Source organism: Festucalex cinctus, chromosome 16 (assembly GCF_051991245.1).
Source record: "Festucalex cinctus isolate MCC-2025b chromosome 16, RoL_Fcin_1.0, whole genome shotgun sequence".
In the NCBI taxonomy this organism is placed as follows: Eukaryota; Metazoa; Chordata; class Actinopteri; order Syngnathiformes; family Syngnathidae; genus Festucalex; species Festucalex cinctus.
In genome coordinates, this window is record NC_135426.1 from 17,099,460 (window position 1) to 17,125,081 (window position 25,622).

The 25,622-nt window shown below is 39.3% G+C and overlaps 2 protein-coding genes across 2 annotated transcripts; both read right to left on the minus strand.

Annotated features, from left to right (window-relative positions):
• Nucleotides 1-659: 659 nt before the first annotated feature.
• vax2 (ventral anterior homeobox 2) lies at nt 660-15,270 on the minus strand. Its single transcript, XM_077500656.1, has 3 exons — nt 14,538-15,270; nt 12,040-12,227; nt 660-4,566 (listed from the first exon to the last, which is right to left on the minus strand). The coding sequence occupies exons 1-3, from the start codon at nt 14,758-14,760 to the stop codon at nt 4,084-4,086; spliced, it is 894 nt and encodes a 297-aa protein (XP_077356782.1). The 5' UTR covers nt 14,761-15,270; the 3' UTR covers nt 660-4,083.
• Nucleotides 15,271-17,543: 2,273 nt separating this feature from the next.
• adisspb (adipose secreted signaling protein b) lies at nt 17,544-25,568 on the minus strand. The gene is made up of 6 exons (XM_077500104.1): nt 25,425-25,568; nt 23,145-23,260; nt 20,499-20,641; nt 20,155-20,293; nt 19,099-19,224; nt 17,544-18,445 (listed from the first exon to the last, which is right to left on the minus strand). The coding sequence occupies exons 2-6, from the start codon at nt 23,179-23,181 to the stop codon at nt 18,345-18,347; spliced, it is 546 nt and encodes a 181-aa protein (XP_077356230.1). The 5' UTR covers nt 23,182-23,260; nt 25,425-25,568; the 3' UTR covers nt 17,544-18,344.
• Nucleotides 25,569-25,622: the final 54 nt, after the last annotated feature.

The following is a 25,622-nucleotide window of genomic DNA, read 5'->3' on the forward strand; positions in this document are numbered from 1 at the left end:
ATCCCGTGGCCGCTTTTCCACAAAACGCGGTTCTCGGCGCACCTGGTGGGACTCGCCATTGTTGCCATGACAATGTTGTGATGCGTTTGACTGAGGCCAAGCTACACAACAGGCCACCCATCTGGTCCCCATTCTGCCGGCCCGTCCGTCCTCGCTCAAATAGACGTGCCAATCACCCTAATTGGCACCCTGCCGCTCGATTGTCCCACTCTGCGCGAGTGCCTCATGCTGACGTCTGGGCCCAAGGATGTGAACGTTTGGGTCTTCAGGTGCGTGCGGGTGTTTCTCCTGCAACCTGCTCTATCATCTGCCAAATATATATTTGGCCTCAAGAAAAATGTGCTCACCTTAATAAGTTGGGGGAAGCTATGTGCTGCTTTCTGCTTTAGCAGCTGTAAAAATGTTGCTCTTTTTCTGACACTTCAACTCACAAGGACAAGTCAATTTACACTTTGGAAACAAAATGACTAAATCAAAGAGAACAAGCTATTTGAAGGGACTGAAAAGATGAAAAAGTTGTGTGTGCGTGTGTGTACAATATAATGTAACTGAAAATTTAAATTGTATGTCCAATTTAAAAAATTAATTAAATGTCCCAAATATGAAATCGTGTACATTTGTGATTGAAGGCGGGCAGAAGACGCATGACACTGTAGACATGAGGCAAATGACGTAGACATATATTTATAGGAGTAAAATTGTACAACATAACGGCTGATTGCCAATAGAAAGTCAGCCCAGAAAACACAAGAAATCCTCTTCAAATAAGTGCAAAATGTTAAAGATTCATACAACTGTAAAGCATATTTAGAAAGTTCTTTTTTTTTTTTATCGGTTTTCTTTTCTCTTCCAAGCACACAGAAAGACTCACTTATTTATATAATGATGTATATATATATGTATACACATTTGTAGCTATGTACAAAAAGAAGCAAGTGGTGCCCAAACAAAAGAAGTGATGAGCGTGCAGGGCAGAGGGGAAGCCAACCGAGCAGAAGGAATCCAAAGCACTTGAAGAAGCGTCCCACAGAAAGTAGGAGGGGCCTTCAGGGACACCCGTCAACATTACACGACGCAAACACTCTCATTCACACCACTGAAACCCTTTCACCCATCACACCACAACACGGACACATAATACACTTCAAATATGCATTTCCTTTTGTCGTGTGTAAATCAGCATTTTACTACAATGTATGCCAGAGACAGTAGTCTGTAGTATGAGAACATTTCAGTAGTGTGTGAGTTGTTTATTAGTGCACAATGAGTGAACAAAACTCAGTTGTGTGTGAAAAAAAAAAAAATGTGCTTGAAAGTCATGTGTGAGGGTTTCAGTTGTGTATATTAGCAACAGAAATTGTGACGTGAATGTGAAAGTGTTTCAGTAGTGCCTGTAAGCACAAAAAAAAACATCAAAAGTTGGGAATTTTGTGGTGACGTGAATGTTTTCAATTTCAACAGGTCCATATCTTGTGTTAAAAAATGCGCTTTTGAGAATAAATACTTTTTGGGGTTAATTGGGCATAATGAGGAATAAAAGGTCAATGGTGTGGTGAAAAATGTTGAATTTTGGGAAAACTGTGAACATTTGGAATGAGAAAAATACTGGCCCACATGGCATATATTTTTGCAATATTATGGATTTGGAATGATGTGAATCGAATGAATTATGTGAAAGGAGATGCATGTCAAACACGTGGGAGGAATAAAAAAAATGGGAATAATTACGTCCCTGACGTCCCCTCCTATGCAACTCGCACACACACAAAATGAACGAGTGAATGTCACTTTGGGTGCATGAGGGCGCCTGAGACTCCTGAGCTCCATCACTGCGCTCAATATTTGATGGCGCCACATGGGAATAATTACAGACAATAAGACAGGGTTGAAACAGCGGCCTGATAAATCACATAAAAACAATAAAATAAAATAAAAAAATCACCACATACAGAGGTCGCCATTTTCTTACAGCCCTACAGATGCTGTTTTGGAAAAAAAGTGCGTGAGAGGTGAAATCCATGAAAGAGCGGAGGGTTGGGTTAGAAAAAGAAAGAAGCAACTCAAATTGAGTTGCGTTCGCTGAAGGCTTTCCCGCTGAAGCCAGTGGAAACGGCGTGAAAAAAAAAAAACAGAAAAAAACTGCATTTGACTGGAGACAACGAGGCTGTTGTAGGCAAGCCTGTCACTCCCACGGAGGTTCATCAAGTTGCAAACATAAAGTGCTTTGAAGGTGGGCACCAAGTTGGAGATGGTTTGAGCATCGTTTGAACAGGAACTCACAAGAACAAAAACGCCCACTAGAACATTTGCTTTTTTTCCCCCCCACACTGTACCAAATTTTAGTGGGACATTTACAAATTGCATTCGAATTCGAGACGGTCCATTTTCAGCACACTAAATGTGTTGGAGAATTTTGCAAAATTTTTTTTTTTTTGATGAATGCCATTAGTTGGCACTGCAGTATACATGGCTCCAAAATTACAAAAACAAAAACGTATCCAGTGAATCCCCACCGATTGGTAGAACCCCGCCCTCCCGCCGGAAACCTATTTTTCAGAAAACATGCACATTTTCAAAGTTTCTTGGGTCTTTTTGTGTTGGTTTGTTAGGCCCTGAGATGCCCCAAGGTTGCAGGTGCCAAAAGTCCTGCTCATACCAAGCAAATACAGTGGAGCCCGGCAATTCGTGGGGGATTCCGACTAACCAAAATGTGGCGATCATTATATTTTAACACACACATTAAACCAATGTATTTCTAATTTCAATTTAATTTCTAATTTCTAGTTCCTGATCATAAAGCGGCCACAAGAGGGCGGTCAATGCTGATATTGGCCACAGTCGCGAGTACCAATACCTTAAAATAAGGTTGGTATCGGCACGATACCTGGTATCAGTACTTGCACATCCCTAATATATATATATAAAACGGGTAACAAAAAAAAAAAAAAGTAAGACTAGGTACCAATCGGCCATTATGCAGGGGTCCACTGTAATTGGTGTCAAGGAAGTAAGTTGAAGAGATATTGTTGTATGATCTTGCAAATCTGGGAGGAGCTAAGTTCAGCCTGGGCTGTTACACTTCTTGTGTCTTTTTTAGAAAACTATCAGAACTAGAGCTAGCACAGTATTAGTTCACCCACAAACACAAGCAAATCAAGAACCACAAAACATATTTAAATAACATATTTAAATGCTACACTTGTCTTTTTTTTTTTCTAACATAGGCCGTGTTTGGAACCATGCATGCATTCCCTATTCACTATATAGATATTTTTGGATGACAGACTCCGTATATGGTAATTATTAATTTTTATTTCCTCATTGCTGTTGCATAATTCCGACCTATTCCGACATAAATATTCAACAAATAACATGCTATTGTTTGAAGTTGAGTGTATTTGAAAATGACTATGAAGTGCTTTATGTCACTGATGGGATGTGGCGCCCTCTAGTGGTCTGCAAAAGCATCTCTGAATTAAACGTTCACGTTTGTGGAATCTAGTACATTTATTAAATATGGTTCAGTTATAGTAATGTACATTACATTTGCAATTTGTCTGAAAAAATGTATTTTTATTACATTTTGTGCTATATATTTTAATTGAATAATTATTAAATAGTTTTTATGTTCCAATATTTTTGAGAATGTGTGGTTTACAATAATTAAATACATTTTGAAAAACACAACCTTTGTTTTTCGACGGAAACTCATTTTTTTGGTTCACTTTCCTTCGTTTCAAAGGGGTAAATTAAAGTTTGGCAAAGATTTTTTTGGATGGGTGCACGGCACCTCCCCCCTCCCCCGCCAGCCCCCCTTGATCACGCCACTGCGCTTACTGCAAATTTGATCCCTGCAAAACGGCAACGTCACTATAGTGAATAGGGAGTGATTTCCAACACAGCCTCAGTGTTTCTTCGGGATTTTCACAGCACCAAAACCACTTAATGCTGTTCTGGCTCTCATTCACACGCTCGCCTCACATTCACTCACACGCACGCACACATTGGACAAAAGCATATAAAAGCAACAGGGAGAGTCTCTGACGCGAGTCACATGATAGCCTCCACCTCTCCAAAGTCATTTTAAGAAACCGTTTTCTTGCCGCCGAGATCCGACTCTTTCCGGTCCATCCTCATGTACGGCTCGAAGGCCGAGGAGCCGCAGCCGTAGGCCGAGGTCAGCTCGTGATGCGCGCCGCCCAGCAGAGGCACGGAGAAGCACAGGGAGCGCGGCGGCGGCGGCGGGACAGCCGGCCGAGGGGACGGCGGGGTGCCGGCCAAGGCGTGCAGGGGCAGCCCGAAGGCCGCCCCGGGGAGGGTGCCGGGAGGGGAGGCGGAGGCTCCTCCGCCGCCCCCGGGGCCGCTCAGCAGAGAACCGTTGGCGTGAGGAGCCAGGAGGGGGGACGGGGTGGGTGGCGCCGGGCCCGACAAGAGGCGCCCCTGCTCCAGGAGACGCAGGATGTTGCAGGTGGCCAGAGACTCGGAAGAGGAGGACGCGCGCTTGTCCGAATCCTTGCTGGTGTCCTTCTTCTGTTTGGTCCGACGGTTTTGGAACCACACCTTCACCTGCAGTGGCCAGCACACAAACAAATTTGTGATCGGCAATCTTCAAGCAACAGCTTCTTTACCAGGTCTTGATGAACCCTGCTTGGTGCACGCATGCAAACAACACGGAATGTCCACCGACATTTTTATGGACTAAAGACCTGTTGGTCTTTTAGACTTTCAGCAAACAGCAAAATGTGCTGAAACGTCCAACTTGGACTTCAACAATCAAAGGTTCATACATATACATAAATATGAATATGTTCACCAGGGGTGTCCAAACTTTTTCATTTGAGGGCCACATAATTTTATGAAGAGAAATTGTGTTTAGTCCTACAAATTGTACAAATCATTTATTTGTGCTTTTGCATACTTAGAAAAATGCTACAGTATATAAACCAATTTATTTGTAATATGGCAGTTGGGTTATTATAGTTTGGGAATTTTTGTGTGTTTTTTAATTAGTTTTCAGGGTGGTTCTGTTAGTTTCTATTAGTTTAGTTCTTTTAAAAATGCTCAGCTTTTGTTTTTAATTTGTATTACTTGTGCACAATATTTAAAAACCACCATGGGAGTGATGTCATCTGAAGGTGCTTTTGTATTGGCTGCTGCTAGATGACGTCACTTCTGTGTGACATACTTTCAAACGTCATTATTCCAGTTTATATCAAAATAAATCTACAAAAAAAATCACTAAAAACAGACTAAAAACAGAGTGCTGTGCCATCATTGCTGGATTGAGTCAATTTTTGAACTGCATTTGTACAGTGGTTTCTCATTCTATTTGGAACTCAAGCCTACTTAAATCTAAAATTCATTTTACAAAATCATAGATTCCTGAAATGTTTACATCATTTAAGAATTACAGGATTTACAGGATTTTTGGATGGATGTACTTTTAAAATAAATTTTAAAAGAGTGCGGTTTAAGTACCCCCATTTTAGAACCACTGCTCTATTGTAGAGCATTTATATATATATATATATATATATATATATATATATATATATATATATATATATATATATATATATATATATATATATATATATATATATGTATTTTTATATATATATGTGTATTTTTTTAAATCATCTAATTTTAATTAACGTTTATTAATCATGTTTTAATCATATAACATCCTAAAAAGACTTTTTTTTTTTTAATTGAAATGTATTTTAGACCAAAAAAAAACAAAAAAAAAACAGTATGAATATCTGCAGTAGAGAGAGATCGAGTGAGACAACAATTGACAATTTTTGGTAGCCATTTTGCACAATATGTTAGCATTAGGCTACTTGACTTTTTTAGATGAAATGATATGATAGAAATGATTTTTTTGAATATATGCGCGTTGAAATATCCAATGTTTAAATGTCTTGTTTAACTCTTTGACTGCCAAAGACGTTTCATGATGATTAGTAAAATTCCAATGAATGGAATGTGATCTTTCATTTCGTAGCCACATTGTATATGTAGTAAAGGCAAACAATATTCTTTTTGCCTTGAAAGATGAGTTAAAATGCTCAAAAGCGGCTGGCACTGTGGATTTTTTTGTTTTGTTTTTATAACGCCTGGCAGTCAAAGAGTTTTAATGTGTCATGAACATATAAAATGCATCGTTCATAAAAGTAAAATGAGTTGTATTGACAAAAATGCTTCAAAGCTAACAGTTCTTAAAAAGGAAATTATTTGTAAATTATCAACTTAAATACAACTGAACTGCATTGTACTAAGGTGGTGATTCTTTCGCACACCACCAGAGGGAGCATCTGCTTCCAACATGAAGAAACTCACAGGGATAGATTGATGGCGAAATGCAATCCGCAATCTCTTTCCGCCATGTTTAATTCAGCGTGTAGCGCATCGAGCAAATGGCGCGGCGATGGCAAGAAAAGAAAAGTGGATCCCGAGGAGAGCGGATCCCTGCCCCCGAGCAGATAGGACGTTTACGTGAGACGGTATCAGTGCACGGTGAGGGCGGAGTCATCGCGAGGCTCGGGCAAGTGAGCTCATGAGTCAGCTGGCGGCCATGACGCGTATAATGGGATCGCGCGGTGGCTCAGAGAACCAAACCAAAGCCAGGGAAAAGCCTGCAACGCCCAAGGTTCCATGAAAAGCTTTTACTACGCAGCCGGGCGGGGCGGGGCGGGGCCTACACTACTATCCATGGCGAGGGATTTGATTGGAGGGAAATTGATGAGAGGAGAAGAAAGCAAATCTGCCTTTGGTACATCTACACTATTGCACGTAAATCCTTTTTAATGGGATCCAGGGTTCAGCGCTGGGCCACAGATTACCGAGGGGATGTGGATCTGGCGTGACCTGCATTTTGCCCCGGCCGGGCCTCGCCCCGTGCGCCCCGCCCCCAATGCACTCGCGAGGTACAAACGCAACTTTGCACAGTGTGCATAGAAATCACATCATCCCCATTTGAAATTCAGTTCCGCTCATTCAATTCACCTTGGGAACCATTTTCCTCATGCCAAAAATTCCAATGCACCCAAAATCAAAATTCACACCCAAAAACATCCCTATTCATTCACAATGATGCATTGAACACAACAGATTTGACATCGTTTCCAATTGAAATTCAAAACATTCAACTCATTCAAGTCACCTTGGGAACACTTTTTAATTAACATACCCACAAAAAAAATCCTTATTCATCCCCAATGACATAAAAAAAAAAACATCCATTTAATTCAATTTCATTTGACATTGTTCTATATCTTTCAATGTCATTCCATATCACTCAATATCATTCCATATTTTTTTTCCATTCAGCTTATCAGCCTTCACATGCAATTTCTCCAGAAATTGTGAATGTTGAGTTTTTGGACTTTTATCTATTTATTTATTGATCTAGTGGACAATGACAGCACCTTGCAAATGATGTTTTCAACTCGCTAGTATGAAAATTAGGGGTGTCAGGCGGTTAAAATTTGTAATCATAATTAATCGCATGACTTCAACAGTTAACATAAAAGGGGAGGAAAAATGTTAACAGAAACATGGCTGCATCTTTTAGTCATTGATACCGTAATTTCATAATAATTCATCAAATTGAGTTAGAATTACAAATATGTACTGTGCTGTAAAAAAAAAAACGAGTGTGATATTTATTTGTGCTGCGGTCATTTTTCTGCCACTAGATGGCATAACTGCATTTGTAAGCCGTTGGTGACCACTCAATGCATTTGTCTTTTCATATTAAGCGCTATCTAATCTTTAATATGAGATAACTTGAGAAACTCTGCACATTTTTAAAATACAATTTGACCCCAGTCTCCACAAATATATGCATTATTATTTAATTTATAACTGGTAAATTTGGACGTGTCTGCTTCGTTGCGACTGGAATTTCCCCCAGTACAGGCTTTGCAAGTAAGGGGCGGTCATTAATCGTGCATAAAAATACATAAATAAATAAATTTAAAAAATAGCACCGTTAAAGGAACTTTAAATTACCTCAAAATTAACACACAAATTTTGACACCCCCAACACAAATCTGTTGTAAGTTGACTCTTTATTCGAATAAAAGAGGAATTGGCTCTTGTCAAGATTTCAACTGAATTTGGCAATATACAAGTATTATTTTTAATTTAATATTTGTTTAATAATTCTTAAGACATTTAGGGAAACATGTAGTTGTTATGTTTAAAGAGGTGTTAGGATTATGACGATCTAAAATTCTCGACTGGACTGAAAAAGTTCATTCATTCACCAAACCTCACACAACACCCCCCCCCCCCCCCCCCCCCCCCCCACCTGCGTTGTTGACATTTTCACACATAGTATGAAATTGTTACTACTGTATGGTGACCCTGAAATTGCTTGACCAGCTCATCGTGTTAAATACTACACGCATACTCAGAAATTGCTCGGCTACACAGCTAGGCGTAGTTTAATGAGAATACTATGATGAGGCCATTTTACATTTCTATTCTTTTACGGTCATGACGGCCCTTTGAGTGCAATGCAGCCCGAGACAAAAAAAAAAAAAAAAAAAGAAAGAAAAAGTCTCTTGACAAACTAGCAACCTTTCAAGATGTCACCGGGAGCGGTCGCCATCAGGTTCAGCCGGGGGTTAACCCCATCTTATAGAAGGGCTGATAGATATGGCTGCCCTAATCCCTCCTTAGCACAAAAGCACTTGGGACAGTTATGAGGCAAACCGCCACCGCCCATCCCCCACACAATGCCACACGCTGCCCATAGGGGGCGCTCTCATCGCATCGTCTGCTCAGGTGATCCTCTCGGCACGGCTGGGACCTCGCTGACAACTTGAGAAGACAAAGTGTCGAAGTCCGGTCCTCGAGGGCCTGAGTCCTGCATGTTTGAGAGGTTTCCCACGTTCAACACAGCTTATTCATATTTAAGCTCATTAGCAAGCTCTGCAGGAGCCGGATAATGATGGTGATCATTGAATCAGGTGTGTTGGAGTAGAGAAACTTAGAAAACATGCAGGACTTAGACCCTCAGTTGGCAATGATTATTTTTCCGTCAGACATGCCTCGCGAGCATTTAGCGGTTAGCATGACAAAGTTGCTAGTCGTGGCAACATTATCACTTTGCAAACTATTTTCCTGCTAATTGTGTGTTAAAACTTATTTGAAGACTTGTGAAAGATTGATTTTAGCCCTGTTTGTTGAATTTTTTGAGCTGTTGAAAGTCAACCCCCAAAAATATGTTTTTGACAATAATATGTTTTATGCAGCCCCGCTAGTCTAAATATGGCATTCTGGTTAATATTGCGTTAGTGGAATATGAGTTAAGCAGCAAAATCCAGCTGTTTTTTAATCCATCTCAGGGGGCGGCCATTTTGCCACTTGCTGTCAACTGAAGATGACATCACAGTTGCTCAGGGCTCAGGCAACGACCAATCACAGCTCACCTGTTATCTGAAGCTGAGCCGTGATTGGTTGCTACCTGAGACCTGAGCAACACTGATGTCATCTTCAGTCGACAGCAAGTGACAAAATGGCCGCCTCGAGATGGGTAAAAACGGCTGGATTTTGCTTCATAAATCATATTCTACAAATGTAATATTAATCAGAATGTTTTGTTTCGACTAGTGAGACCAGTTTTGTGGCCCCCCGCTGCATGTTTTTTGCTGAATTGACACCATTTTTTTTTTTTTTCGAAAACAACCTGTATCAAAATTTGAGTTCTTTAATTTCCACCAAATTTCCTCTTAACGTAAAGTCAAAAGTTGCATTTCCCAACGCCAAACATGGTCACGCTATAAGCAAAGGCCTCTGCCTCACTTCCTGTCACCAACGTGGGGACAATGGCGGCACTATGCGTCATGGCGGCTGTGTCGTCCCGCCAGACGCCGTCCGCTTGGGACAATACGCACACGGACCGCGTCGAGACACGCGACTGGCGTCATGTCGCGTCGAGGCTGGAACACAAGGCCGCCACTTGACCAACCTAGCAACAAACACGCTCTCACATGCGCCTTGAGGTCACTGACAAGTGACAAGCCGTCAGGCCACACCCCTGACTGGTCGCCAGCCAATGGCAGGATGTGTAGTGTGGATATAAAAGATTCACACATCTCTGTTAAAATGTCGAGAAATGTCCAGTAGAACAAATGAATTTTATTTGGGGTCAACTGGCTTCCTCCCACACTGTAAAAAAAAAAAAAAAAAAAAGCTTAACAACAGGTTATCATGATTTAGTGGTAGAGTTGTCGATCTACACCCCTGAGGTTGCTGGTTCAATCCCAATGCAGTCTGACGACGTTAAAGATCCATGAGCAAGTTAATCTAAGTCCAGTTATTTCTGATGCTGTGAAATGGGTATTTACAACGCAAAGAACTTTGAGGGCCGTGTAAGGTAGTAAAGCGCCATATAAGCGCATTTTCCAAGCACAAGCTGCTTTTATACTATTTTGTTCTGTAAAATTTACATGCAGATTCTGTTTATTGTACTTTGAATCCCAGTAAAATTCAGCAGCAGTTACTGTTTCTTGTACATTCGATACCAGTAAAATAAACTAGTTGTTTTGTAAAGTTGTTTACATTTCCCCATCTTTATTTTTTTTTTGACTGAATTTCCCTAGTAACCACAGCTGCCGGTTTTCCCCGTAAAAACAGGGTTGTTGTTTTTTTTTACAGTGCAAAACATACACAAGATGCATTGAAGTTTCATGGAAATTGGCTATAGGTGTGAAGTTGACCTGTTTCAATTGAGCCAAACTACATAAATAAAATGTACGACTATGAATAAATTATGTTTATCCATGCTAAGTCAATTAAGTTCCACACAAGGTAATTGAGTTAAATTAAGGTAGGATTGCTTAATGAACCAACAGTCATCATCATGTGATTTTATTAAGTTAATTAAAATATTTATTTATTTATTTATTTATTTAGTCTTAATTAAGCAGAGGCAATTTAAACAGCGGCAGTGTGTGCTGACGCCCGTCAGTTTGAATGGACTGTCTCAGAAAATTTGAATATTGTGATAAAGTCCTTTATTTTCTGTAATGCAATTAAAAAAAACAAAAAATGTCATACATTCTGGATTCAATGCAAATCAACTGAAATATTGCAAGCCTTTTATTATCTTTATATAGTTGATTATGGCTTACAGCTTAAACAAAACTCAAATATCCTCTCTCAAAATATTACAATATCATGAAAAAGTGTACTAATCACTTGAATCGTCGAATTAACTCAAAACACCTGCAAGTGTTTCCAAGTAAATCCAGACATTTTTGTTTTTTTTTATTGCATTACAGAAAATAAAGGACTTTATCACAATAATCTAATTTTCTGAGACAGTCCTGGAGACTGCAGAAACAAACTACATAAAAAAATGGGGGAGGGAAAAAAAATCAAGTTAAGTCCTAATAATAAATGTGTCTTTTATTCCATGCAGGAAAGGCATCTTTAGTCAGTTTTTTTTTTAAATACACCTTCATTGTTTTTGTTAGTGCAGATATGTCAGATTGCTCACAATCATATCTGAGCTTTTAATTGTCCAAAGGCAAACACACCGGTGGATATTAGGTCATTTTATACAATATTATTAGAAATCAAACTGCCGATACCGTCATGTTTGAGGTCTTTCAATGAGGTATTGTTTTGGCATTTAGGAGCGAACATGACAAAATGTATGATAGGTCTATGATGGTTTTTTTTTCCTTGCTAGCGTCTCAAACGTTTGAATTTGCTTTGAGTGCTTTCACACGATTGTATAAGGGAAGATTCAACCGGCGGGAAAAATGAAAAGAAATAAATAGGCCTACTTTGGACTACTTTTTTTAATACTGCAAAATGCGAATGAAAATAAATAGTTGAAAAAATAAAAGTATGATGATAAAAACACGCTGGTTGTGTTCTTTTGAAGTCGAGGCCTCCGATTGGCTCACGAGTCAATCCGACCCGAGCGAGCCAATGAGAAACGACGGCGGTGTCTCGGGTGGAGTGGGCGTGTCTGGGTGCTCTCTCTCTCTTTCTCTCTCTCTCTCTCTCTCTCACCTGGGTCTCGGACAGGTTGAGCTGGCGGGCGAGTTCGGTGCGCTCCCGGCCCACCACGTACTGACACCGTTGGAACTCCACCTCCAGCCGGTACAGCTGCTCGGCCGTGAACGAGGTCCGGGTTCGCTTGGGCCGGTCCAGGTCCAGGCCCTTGGGCAGCACGATCTCCCGGATGGTGCCTTTGGCGTCTGCGTGCGCCGACGAGCATGGTCGTGAACAAGACGTCAATTAGTAGAACATTGACAATGACGTCATCATCATCATTATCATTATTATTATTAGTAGTAGTAGTAGTAGTATATAGAAGCATTAAAATGCTGGCAATATTATCACTATTACTTTCTAATGTGGTGGTAAATGTAATGCAACACGGTCATTGTCAATAATAGGAAAAACTATATTTTTTTGGTAGCGGTATAAAAGTAGCTATATAGTATAAATAATTGAATTTGTAATATTGTTACTACTTTTAATTCACAATTTATTATTTTTCCATTCACTCAATTATGCATTACAAACACTAGTACTACTTTACTGATAAAGATAACATACTACAACAACTAAAAAAATATATTTTGTGTAATAATATTGTTAGACAACATATGCAATAAATACAATTATTATTATTATTAGTAGTAGTAGTAGTAGTAGTAAAAGCAGCAGCTGCATAAACACTACTACAACTGCATATAATAATAATAATAATAATAATAACAATAATAATAATAATAATATAGGCCTAATACACAGAATCATACATTTGTACTTTTTACTCTTATATATTTGGTCCCGGTCCAAACAGAGGAAAATGTACACTTTTTATATTATTGACATTTACACTGAATATTTTACTCTCTTCCAAATGTAGAATTTTACTCTGTTTAGATTGATAATTTTCTGTGTAAAATGTAGTCTACCAAATTTGTTTAAATATTGGCTACATATATATACATATAGTCAATAATAGGAACAGTATGATCATATGACAATGATAACAATAACGATGACGATTATCATAACAGTAGTAGTAGCAATGAAGTACTAGTAACAATATATCAATATGACTGGTAAGATTAATAAATAATAATAATAAAAATAATAATAATAATTATTATTATTATTATTATTATAGACTCTTAATTGAAGACAGCGGAATGCAATTGTGCAACTCTCTGAGCTGTTGTTTTTATGACTCATTCCATTATTAGACATTCATAGTACACATAACATTTTCCATATATACATTATGTATAACGACGTTTTGTTTCTGTATCGAAAAAGAGATCACATCGATCTTTTTTCCCCCCCTCCACCTCCATGCATGAATTTATGCTGTAAGAGGCAAACATTGATGTGTCTTTTTGTTGCTGTTGGTCAGACAGAGCTGCTCTTTGTCCACACGTTTCAACTCATGAAATATGGAAGCCGTGAAACTAAAAAAAATGAACAGCCGTCCCTGAATAAAATATGATTGTAGCGAAATGAGCCAATAACGCGTGCAGGATGCATGGGGGGAAAAATGTCTCCATTGTTTTTTGTTTGTTTTATTTTTTGCACTTTGACGGCAAAAGTGAAGCGATATTGCCACGTTTTTTTTTCTGCAGACATAGAAAGAAAGAAAAGAAAAAAGCAACGAAAGTGAATGCGTTGAACTCTGCGTGACCCCTCGGCCTAAAAGACGAAAACAATTTGAAACAAATCCACACAACTCAAAATACCCTTAGGCCTTTAACAACCAATCAGTAACAGCCCATTTTCGATCCACATATTTTATCGCATTTTATTGGACATTTTTCGACACTCACATAAAAATAAAACTATTTCGCGTAACACACACTTTATACGTTTCTATTCTAAATAGTATATAGCAGCTTGCACGTTGCACCAATTGTATTTGTTTTTTCCCCCCATTTAATTTGCTGTCCTTGCATCTATACTGCACTATCGATTTATGGTGTTGCCCCGAATGGATTTATGATGATGATGATGATAGTTATTATTTTTTGCTCTCTGATGGCCCCATATAGGATCGAGGGCGTGGACAGCTAAATGTTAAATAACATCAACCCCTTTCAAATAAATGCCGTCGTCATTTTTTTTTGCAAATAAATTTTTTTTTATGCCATAATCATCTCCCTCGTGATGCAAATGGTTCATTATTATTATTATTTTTGTTGTGTGTTTCCTGAAAAATCTGAAAAAAATGACTGAGGCGATTATTTTAAAGTGTCGAGATGCACCCTTGGTTAAAAAAATAAGTTAACATATAGGTAAAAAACAAACAAACAAACATGGCCTAAAAAAATAAGCCAATATTAAAATGATTTAGTGTTTTATTTTGAAGCCAGTTTAAGAGCTCAGTCACACAAAGCCCACCTTTTTTATTCTTGTTTATATGTCATAAAAATAAACGGACTCTTTTCACATGTTGCATGCTTATATGTTTTAGATTTGTTTTGATCAACATTTCGTGAAAGCGGTCCATGTCGGCTACTCACCTCTGACCAGAATCCTCCGACAGTACTCGGGGTCGACTCCCAAAAGTTTGTCGTGGCCGTCCTCGCTGGAGGACGTGGGCGTGGACGACGACGTCCCCGGGGTGTCGGACGAGCTGTGGGCCGGCGAGCGGCACTTGGGGTTGGCGTCCAGCCGCTCCGGACACAGCGGATTGGCTCCGCAGCGGTGGCGGCTCCCGTCGCCCATTGCGGCCTGATCGAACATCTTCCTTCCTTCCTTCCTTCCTTCTACTTCTTCTCCACCCGGAGGGAATCGGGGGGCATGCCCTCTGCTCCTCCCCCCCCCCACGGAAAAAATAAAAGACTCAGAGTGGAAGCACCTGCCACGCAAACGTTGATGAGTTCAGGTGTGTCGCCGGCATGACGCGGAAGTCCGGTTAGAGGAGCCGACCTGGCGAGACTACGGAAACCGGGAGGTGGCGAAGGAAGTCAGGCAAGGTGCTAAGGAGGGGTGAGGGGTGGTAGTGGTGGATTCAGGCAAATCTTGGCGGGAGGGGAGGCGTGCCCCCCCCCTCACTCGCACACACAAACGGGTGTACTCAAATGAGTGAGTCGAAGAGGCAACTTTCTATCAAGCCAAATGCTTGCATTGAAACCGAAACACACCCCACCAGCAATTTCTCATGTCGACCGTCTTTCCTTTACGGTTCGTAAAGGCCACTTCGCCGGCTACGTGACGTCACGTCCGGCTGTGTTCTGATTGGCTCTCATTTCGAGACGAGCATGAAGATGTGACACCTTGGTGGCCCCGCAGCCGGAAATCTAAATACGGGCCGACGGGGAATTCCCACCCCCCACCCCACCCCATCGCACTCCAAAAGACGTATGTCGACACCGTCGTATATGGAAGAAAAAAAACAAAACATAAATAAATAAATAAATATTGTTTTTAGGTATGTATTTACATCATACACAACCATACGCACATTATCGTATTCAATGTATGTATCAAATAGAATATTAAATTATAGTATAACAGTATACCTTGACGTATAAGTTAATTGAATATAAATCGTTTTTAAATAAAATACACGTGATGATTTTGTATCAATTCTTATGAAATACAATGACATATTTTTACAAAATATTTATGATTTAATATGTCGTTTAAAAAATTAAGCCTCTAAAATACTGTTTACTGTAAAACTGTTTTGTATGTATCAAATAGAATATTAAATTATAGTATAACAGTATACCTTGACGTAAGTTAATTGAATATAAATCGTTTTTAAATAAAACGTGATGATTTTGCATAAATTCTTATGAAATATGACATAATTTTACAAAATATTTAGGATTTAATGTCATGTAAAGTTTAAAAAATTAAGCCTCTAAAATACTGTTTTACAATTTATGGCAATCTTAGCAAATATCTATCGCTATAGAAAACTATCCTCTTTATGTTAAGGATCGTGCGTGTGCGTGTAAAATAAAATTCAACTTTAGCATGTTGCAGCTGCATGAGCCATCCTATAGTTACTTTTTTTTTTTTTTTTTTTTTTGCATTAGTATAGGGTACTTGCAGATTACGGTGTACTTTCGTACAAAATGCAGCTCGTCCTCATTTTTATCATCTATTTTATTTGCTATTGCACAAACAAACATCACTTTATATATGTATATAAAATATAAATACACATTTAAAGTGGCACATCAGTTGATAGTCAAAATTCGTGAAGAAAATGGTCGTGCTTGCAGTGACGAGTGCATGCACGCGCCTCCTGTGGGCTTGTGTTGTGATGATGTTGATGGTGCACCTGCGGCGTGTTGTTGTGACGCTTTCCAGCACGAAAGCAGACGTGTTTTTTTTTTGTTTTTTTGTGCGGGATTATATAATGATAGTTTTGTTCTTGTTCTCTTCCAAGGTCGTAATTACGGCCAGTTCCGCCTTTGGTTCGGCCTAATCTCAGCCGCCCGCCGTCAATAGGAGTTGTCAATCACGCGCGGCACTCAGCAGAGACAAGAGGAGGCTGATTGCTGCCAATTCACCGCTGCCACAATTTCAACACGTTTGACTTGAGTGAAGATGCGCGCCTGCATGTATAGTGCTTTTTCTCTTATTTGTGTGTGTGTGTGTGGTTTTCACCATGCGTCAGTGTTTTCGTGCCATAAATTGCTTCTTTGTCGAAGCTTTGCAGGCCACAAATGCTGCCAAATTATTACGCATCAATTGCTGCAAATGAAAAAAGCAAACTTATTCAACTTTTTTAGCCTCATCTTAATTTTTCTCTTAAAAAAAAAAAATAACTAAAAAAAATAACTAAAAAAAATAACGTTTTTTTTTTTTTTTTTTAACTGGTCAATCCGACAATCCGAGTAAAAGAAAATGCATTATGGTTTTATTGTCTTAAAGTGCTTTCAATAGTTTAAGTAAGATGTATATAAATCCCTTTTTTTTGTTTAGCAAGTTTGATTAAACCAAATTTCAGAAGATATAATATAATAATAATAATAATTATAATAATAATAATAGATATTCCCCTTTACGAGCACTTTTTTTTTTTGTACGTGAAATTCCAACCATTGATAATAAGAAGCAACATTTTGTGGCGCCTGCAAATCAGCAGTTTGGTGCAAACCGACAAGGAGAATTAAGACACGAAGGCACAAATAAATGTTGGGACGTTGTTGTTGTTGTTGTTGTTTTTTTTGCACAGTTGATAACAAAAAAATAAATAACAATAACATAAATAAATATGGCCTAAAATTCATAACCCCTCTTTACATTTTAGCAGTGTAAAAAAATAATAAAAAAAAAAAATTCTACTCTCATGCATAACATTTTTAAAACGGAATTTGGCCACAGACGTTTGAATTCAAATTGTCTTTTAGGGGAGGGGGGGGGGCATCTGTAATTGATATAATTCTTAAAAATAACAGTCCGCAGCCATGGAAAGCATCACAAGTCATTATTTGGTGGAGCGTCACAAATACATTCAGCAGCATCAACTGCCACCTAGCGTGCACTCGAAGAACTGCGCGGCAAGCCAAAAGTCAACACGATTTATTGGGGACCAAAAAAAAAAAAAGACAAAATTAAAATGCACAAAACACCACCATAATAGAGAGGAAACAACCATTTGACAATGGTGGCCCTTTGATCACCATAGGAAGGCACTTGATGAGTAAAACAGGTTAGGACGCACATGGGCCTCCTAGAACAGTGTGAGCTTTCGAAACTTGAAAGGAGACATGCTTGTAAACAAACATTTGAGTGTCTGTTGATCCCGTTCTTCAGAACGCGTCTATGAGGGGAACCCTTTTGGTTCATTTACATAACGGCCCCCACACCCAGTCACTCAGCCGCAGCTCGGCTGGGGGAAGATCCTGAGCAAAAGAGCCACTTTCCAGCAGCGGCCAAAGCCCGAGCCCATCTGTTAGCATGAGCTTCTAATAAGCAGAACACGGAGTACCAAAGTGATTGGTAAAAACTGCGAACACGGCGGCGTTGCAACGGACAGGCACATACAACGGTGCCGCATCTGAAGTTCTGCGTCCGTGGGCGAAAATAATTCCTATGAACTACTAATCGCTAAAACACCTCAAACTGTTTTAATCTGTGAAAAGGGCATAATGAGCCTCATTTAAAGTAAACATAATTTTACAATAAATCCTCAACAGAAATAAACAACAATTAAATGTGGTTGAACATTACCCAGATTTTCTTGCAGTTGCATGATGATAGGCCAATGCTGCCCCCATGTGGCCAAGTGGAACAAACTCAAGAGCGAGTTGGACAAAGAAGGCAAAAAACTGCTGGTCAATGTTGTGTGCGTGTAATAAGGTGATTCAGTCGAACCCTTGCCAGTCGCTCTGCTCCGAGTCATACTCGAGCTCCACGCCGATGCAGCGAACACCCTCCAGTAGCATGGGCGTGCCGTGATGGCGGTCTGCAAAGTAGGGGAGGGGCAGGGGAGCAATTGTTTCATTGCATTATTGTAGCTCACGAAAACTAAAGAAAACTGAAATTTAAAAATTGGGAAAAAAAAAAAAAAAAAAAAAAAAAAAGAAATTCCATAGGTTTATAAAACTAACTCATAAACCAAAAAATATTTTTACTTTATATTAAAACTCATTCACTGCCAGTCATTATAGAAAATTTTTACATTTCCAATACTCACGTGATATTACATTCAATAATTATATATAAACCGAATCTACCAAATAACAGAATAGACTCCCTACTTTTTGTCCCGTCCCGTTCTTTTATAATTGACAGCAGAAAAATGTAGGTTTGCCAAAATACAGCCATTTCTCCCATGGACTCTGAAACTGTGTTTATTTCCTATAAAATGGGGCAATGATGTCATCTACCGGTGGTTGGGCATCAGTAAAGTTGTTTCCAAGTTTGATATTTACAGTGGAGCATGCTCAGATTCGCCCCCATTTAGCACCGCTCTAAAAAATACAATTGACAAGTATACTTGTCAAAGGCAGTGAATGAGTTAATATACTACATCACGTGTTAAAAAAAAGCAATAAGACCTAATTGTATTCTAGAGATAGAAAAAGCTAGTAAGTGAAGAAGCGAGCAGACTCGTACCCATGACCCTGGCGTGAACTCTGACCGTGACGCACACGTCATCGTTGGCCTCGCTCAGCAGCTGCACCTGCTCACACAGCACCCCCTCCTGCTGAGCCAGGTACTCGCACATCACCTTCAGACCTCCTGGAGGTGGGGGCGGGCACAACACACGCATGCCATTACCGCTCACATTCTCACAAAAAAAAAAAAAAGCGAGTAAAAGCTTGTGGAGCAAAGCAGAACGTGACAAGCGACGGGCCAGGATACACGGGAGATAGTGACGACCACCTGCAGGCCGCAGCTGTGGAAGGTAAACTGCGGTCGACCCATTGGGTCCGACGCGCGATGCAAGCACCGCGCAGCCATTTGCCAAGTTGTCCTTTGGGCGTCCGTCGTAATAATAATAATAATAATAATAATAATAATTAGGGGTGTGAATTGCCTAGTACCTGACGATTCGATTCGTATCACGATTCACAGGTCCCGATTCGATTCGATACCGATTAATCCCGATACAAATTGATAAGTCGATTGTTGCGATTTTTTTAAATTCAAATTTAGAAAATACTAATCAGTAAGCTTGTAGAGTGTAAGATTTATATGAAAATGTATTATTTATTTATCTGAAATTTCAGTCTTATAGAGGTTGTAATTTGTTTCATGTTTGAACAGCATTGAAATAAAATATTAAGGCTTAGTGTTCCGTTCATATAACATTCTTCCATGCTTAAGGTGTGAATCCTTAAAAAAAAAAAAAAAAAAAAAAAAAAAAAAAAAAAAAAAAAAAAAAAAAACGATTTTGCCGATTATTGAATCGATTCGAGAATCGCGCGATGTATCGCGATATATCGCCGAATCGATTTTTTTAAACACCCCTAATAATAATAATAGAGGATTACTAGAACTACGATTATATTAAAAAAAAAAAAAAAAAATTATGCAATACAACATTTTTTCTCATGATGGCACTAGGGATCACTGACTGTCCCTTTAAAAAGTTTCCCATCAACAAACAACAAAAGGAAGAACCGCTACACTGAAGCTCGTCTGTGGGCGGGTGTCAACCTCGCTCACCTTCGGGAGCAGGCGAAACATCAATGACACGTAGGTGGGGGCTCGGCAACGGCGCCAGACACACGTGCTTTCCGAGAGCCGGGACCTCAGGCAGGGTGAAGGCGATTTCGTAGCGGTGCTGCGCCTTCAGAAAGCCCAACTGGATGGAGACAGGAGGAAAGTGACATTAATGAGGACGAGTGCCAATTTCGATCACAAAAGAAGGCGATTTTGTGCGCCGATATGATCGTCCCCGAGATTTCCCGTCCAACACAGGGGATTAACGTTGATCAAACTTTAATCTTCCCTGGCACGCGTCATGCTAAGCGTCCCGACGACATCTGCCGCGGCAAGGTTAGCGTCACCTTCACCAGGAAGCTGCCGTCATCCTCCGCTGTGACCATGACCACCGAGTCGTGCAGCTTTTCGTCGAAGTGGACGTGAGACGGGGCCCCGCCGGCCACCGGGGCGTTCTCGGAGAAGCGAACACCTCCCGCCTTGGCGGAGCCTTAAAAACAGCAAGGAGGGAATTACACATTGCAGGGCTTCACGATTATTAAGAAAAGATTAATCACGATTATATTGGGATTAATTCAAATCACAATTAGGATGAACATTTATTTTTTGGTATAAAACAAGAAAATGTTTCAACGTAAAAACATTAAGAAAAATAAAAATTCTTTGATACACTATAACTATGCAAGTTCCTTTTAGATGAAAAAAATATTAAATTTGTTATTTAAAAAAATAAAAAGGTGCAAATGTATAAATTTAAACAATTCAAAATTAGGATTTTTTTATGATTATGCTGAACTTGTAATTGTGGAGTGTTAAGATAAAAAGGTGCAAATGTATAAATTTAAATGACTCAAAATTAGTGTTAATCTTTTTTACGATTATGCTGCTTTTGTAATTGTGTGAGTGTAAGAATTGAAATTGTAATTGAATTTCGATTAATTGCACAGCCCTAACAGATTGCATATTCAACCAAACCACATCACACTTTTACAAAAGTTTGCAAGCTTAATGCTAACACATAATGGAGAATTCCATAGACAGGCTAACCAAACTAGCATTTGGTATTTGGAACTGTTTGTAATTCGCTCAACCTTGACTCGGGCCCCAGTTAAGCTTCTGTTAGAAGTGGAGGACGGGGCCACATAAAAAAACAAAAAACAAAAACAAAACAAAAAAACGCATGGTGAACCGCAGCCAGGCAGGTGCTCATGTTCATCCATTGATTCACTCAATTACAATTAAGTAACCAATATATCATATCGGCAATGGTTACTTAACTGAAATTCAATTCATTATAAATGACATAAAAACACAAAGATTCATTATATATAAAATTAAATATTTTACATAGACATTTTTTTCATTATTAGGGCCCGAGCAGGTACCAATGACCTGTCAAATCATCTGTATCAAATGTGGGTCCTCTTGAGCATAAAAGTTTGACTACCACTGAGCTAATCCCATACAAAAAGAGTGCAACACACACACACGATTGTCTTTGTATTATCGTGGGGACTTCTCATTGACATAATGCCTTTCCCTAACCTCAACCATAACCCAATTCAAACCTAAACTCTAAAAACAAGTCTTGACCCTCAAAAAGACTCGTGGGGACCACCAAAATGTCCCCACCATTTCAAGTCAGTCCCCACAATGGTAGTTAAACCTGGAAAAACATGCGTGTATGGGCCCCACAATGTAGCAAAGACAAAAGCACACGCACGCGCGCCCGACTGAACTGCTTTACTTCAATTGAATCTCTCTCGACATCTGTCCCTAATCCAGGGGTCCTGTGACAGCAGACTCCGGCGCTAGCAACGCTAGCGTTAGCGGCTATTAGTGCTTGCCAGGCGACAGCCGTCTGATGACTTTTCAAAAGCAGTTTATTAATACACATAAAATGGCTGCCATTCCGACTGATCACGTTTCAACAAACCAGGCTTTCTCAAAGTGTCGTTTATCACGGCAAAATCATAGAACAAATTTTATGGGGTGATATTTAGGGGGTAAAACATCTCACCAATGTTTGTGAAGAGCAAAATAGTGTGCTGCTAAACACAATTTTAAATATAAGTTAAAAAAAAAGATTTCTAATTGATTGTTTTTAAATTTAGTTTTAATTAGTTTTCTGGGTGGTTATGTTAGTTTTTGTATTAGTTTTAGTTCTTTAATAAATGCTGAGTTTTAGTTTAGTTAGTTTCAGTATTAGTTTTAGTTTTTTTTATGTGTATTACTTGTGCGCAATATTTAAAAAACACCATGGGCGTGACGTCATTATTCCGGTTTCTATCAAAATAAATCTACTAAAAATCACATTTAAAATCATCCCCAAAGGCTCATGCATTAAATTAATTACCAAAAACTAAAACGAAGGACATGTTTGCTATACTTCTAGTTTTATTTTAGTGTTGTAAATATAAAATGTAGTTTCAGTTAGTTTTCTTTTTTTTAAAAGCATCTTCGTTTTTATTTTATTTCGTTAACAAAATAGTTTTTTTAATTTTAGTTTTTTTGGTTAGTTTTAGTTACCTAAAATAACCTTTAATAGCACCTGTGTTTTTCGACACCTTCCCTTCTTACTTTGACCATCTCCAAACATTTTTGTTTTGTTTATTTGAATTGAGTCAAATACCATTTTTAGCATATGTCGCGGGCCACTAAAAAATATACGGCAGGCCGCAAATGGCCCCCGGGCCGTAGTTTGGACACCACTGTTCGAGTACATTTATTGTTATTACATTTTCTACCACAAATGGGACGAGTTACAACACGCCTAGAGAGGATAAGCAGTTTTGAATAAAGCAAACTATTTGTGAGTTGTGAATAATAATGGATGTATATTATGATGCTCAACTTGGGGAAAAAAATAAACAAGGCCTCCCCTCCCCCATTCTAAACTGGAATGCTGACAGTGACGTGACGCGGCGTCAATTCCCAGGAGTGCCGAAGAAAATTGGCCCTTACAGGTGGGAGGCGACGTGCTCAACACTCACTCTTGCTTGCACGGGCGGAGGCGGCTGCATCAGCCATGATCCCAGCAGCAGGTGGCAACTCCGTATCACAGCCTGGTCATCACCACACCACGACCGAGTCTCGTCTTGAAAGCACACTGGAAGAGGAGACAAGAAAATGAAAGCAATGATGGAGTGTTGAAACGAAAAGCGAGTGAAGCGTGTACTCGTCAAGCGGGGGCGGAGATGCGCTGCCAGTGGAGCAAAACAAGTCAATAAGAGGATTAGCTGGATGGTGGCGACATCCCCATATCATCACGACGGCTATTGCGTTGGCTATCATGATCTCATCATCAGTGATTCCAGACCTTTGCTGGAAATGGTCCACTATCACAACCATGATAGCAACTGGATGTGACCGGTGAATCCGGACATGGGGGACGGACATCTTATATGCAATTTGCTGTTTCCCAGCCACTATTGTGGTCTGGACGGGCATCCAGCAGTAAAAATTGTAGGGATAGACCGATAGTCGGCCCCGGCCGATTATCGGCGCCGATATTTGGCATTTTGACAAATATCGGCATCGGCCATGTTTTGAATCTGAAGGCCGATAAAGCTCACTGAGCAGGGGATACTTGCGTACGTAGCGAATTTGGGGTTTTCATCAGGATTTGTAAGATGTTCGCAGTCAGTTTTTATTTGTCGTAAACACATTTGGAACATATTCACACAATTTTTCACCGCGAAAATCTTTTTGAAACGTTTTTACGAACCCTAACAAAAACCCCAAATGAGCTACATTCACATGAATTTGTTACTCAGTGAGAAATTATATATAGTTTGAAAGAATTCCCCCCCCCCTCCCAATTTTACTGCAAATGAATATCGGCTTGAAATATCGGTTATCGGCCGACTTGACTACAAATAATCTGTATCGGTATCGGCCTTGAAAAAACCATATCGGTCTATCACTAAAAAATTGTGCCAAACACATCATGTGAGATACTTGCTCTATCAAACAACAGATTACATCAAAATACAACATCAATTGGGGACACACCAATATTATGAAGCAACCAGACACATGCACTAGTTTGGCGAAATGATCCATCAATAGAGGGCGCTAACAGACTGTGGAACAGTCACACAATACATATGCGTGTTTACTTTCAAGTTGACTGGAAACATCTGTCTGGTCAAACCAATACCAAATATTTTGTGTCTACATATTTTTGTGGTCCATTTAAACGAGGTGGGCGACTTCTCCCCCCGACCCTTAAAAGTGTAATGTCAACTCCAGATAGATAGAGTGCAATATCGGTGTCTTATAAAGTAGGGGGAAATAACTGGCAAATGTGGCAAAGCAATGAGGAGACATTTATATTTAATTAAAAAAAAAAAAAAAGTCTGCTAGCTTGCTCATTGTCAACAGTAAATTTAATTTTTACTTCTATACTTATGTACAGTTCAGATTTTTTGTTTTTGTTTTACTTAGACAAAGGGAAAAAAAGGCGTATGTCTTTCATTTAACACAAGTATGTGTACGTCTAATAGTACCAGTGGTACGTACTGAAAGGAGACTGATTTTATCCTCTTTCACAAGAACTACTTCAAAAATCAAAGTGCAAGTGTAATCAAAGTGAGTAGGAATGGAAAAATGTTGAATTGCGATTGTATTGTATTGCTGTTAATGTTTTATGTTTGCTTTGTTGTGTTTCTGTAAAGCGCTTCGTGACAGCTAAGGCTGTTTGGAAGCGTTAAATAAATAAAGATGACTTGACTAACTAAATATTGATATTCAGTCTTGATGTTGATGACGATCAATATCAGTGTTCTTAAATTACTTTTCCTATCATTAACATTTATCCCTTAGAAGATGCATAGTTACACTGAACACATTTAATTCATGTTATATGTAATGAAATTGCAGTTTTTATTGAATGTAATTCAACTTAAGTGTTATTTGTGAAAGGGTTATGTACTTGCGACATTTACACTACTGCAAGTGCACAACTGTTACTATAATCAAGCATTTTCTACTTACAAATGTAGAAAAACAAAATCTCTGGTTTTAAACGGGCAAAATGAACATAACTCATAATACAGTCGGTATTATGTGGTAAGAAATCGTGTAGTGTTACACACAACTATTGCACACTAAAAATGAATGCAAAAATCCCGAAATAAAACATGCTGCGCACAAGAGACATTTAGTGTACAATTTAGTGCAGATTTGTAGAAGCTCAACAACGGGTCTACACAATCAACATGCGCAAGCAAGCACGGAAAAAGTGTCATGTCCAAGAAGAGTTTACTTACATAGTAAGAAGCACAAAGGCACGTTGAGTGTGTTGTTTACGTTAGTGCGCACCTGCCCTCGCAAGCTTGGAAGATCTTTTCATGCGTTTTTCAGCACCGCACGTTCAGCTTCTCTCCTCACGCCCATCGACACTCCATTTCCGCGTTGGGTCACGTGACTTATCATTTTACGTGGTAATGTGGATTCTGGCGCCACCC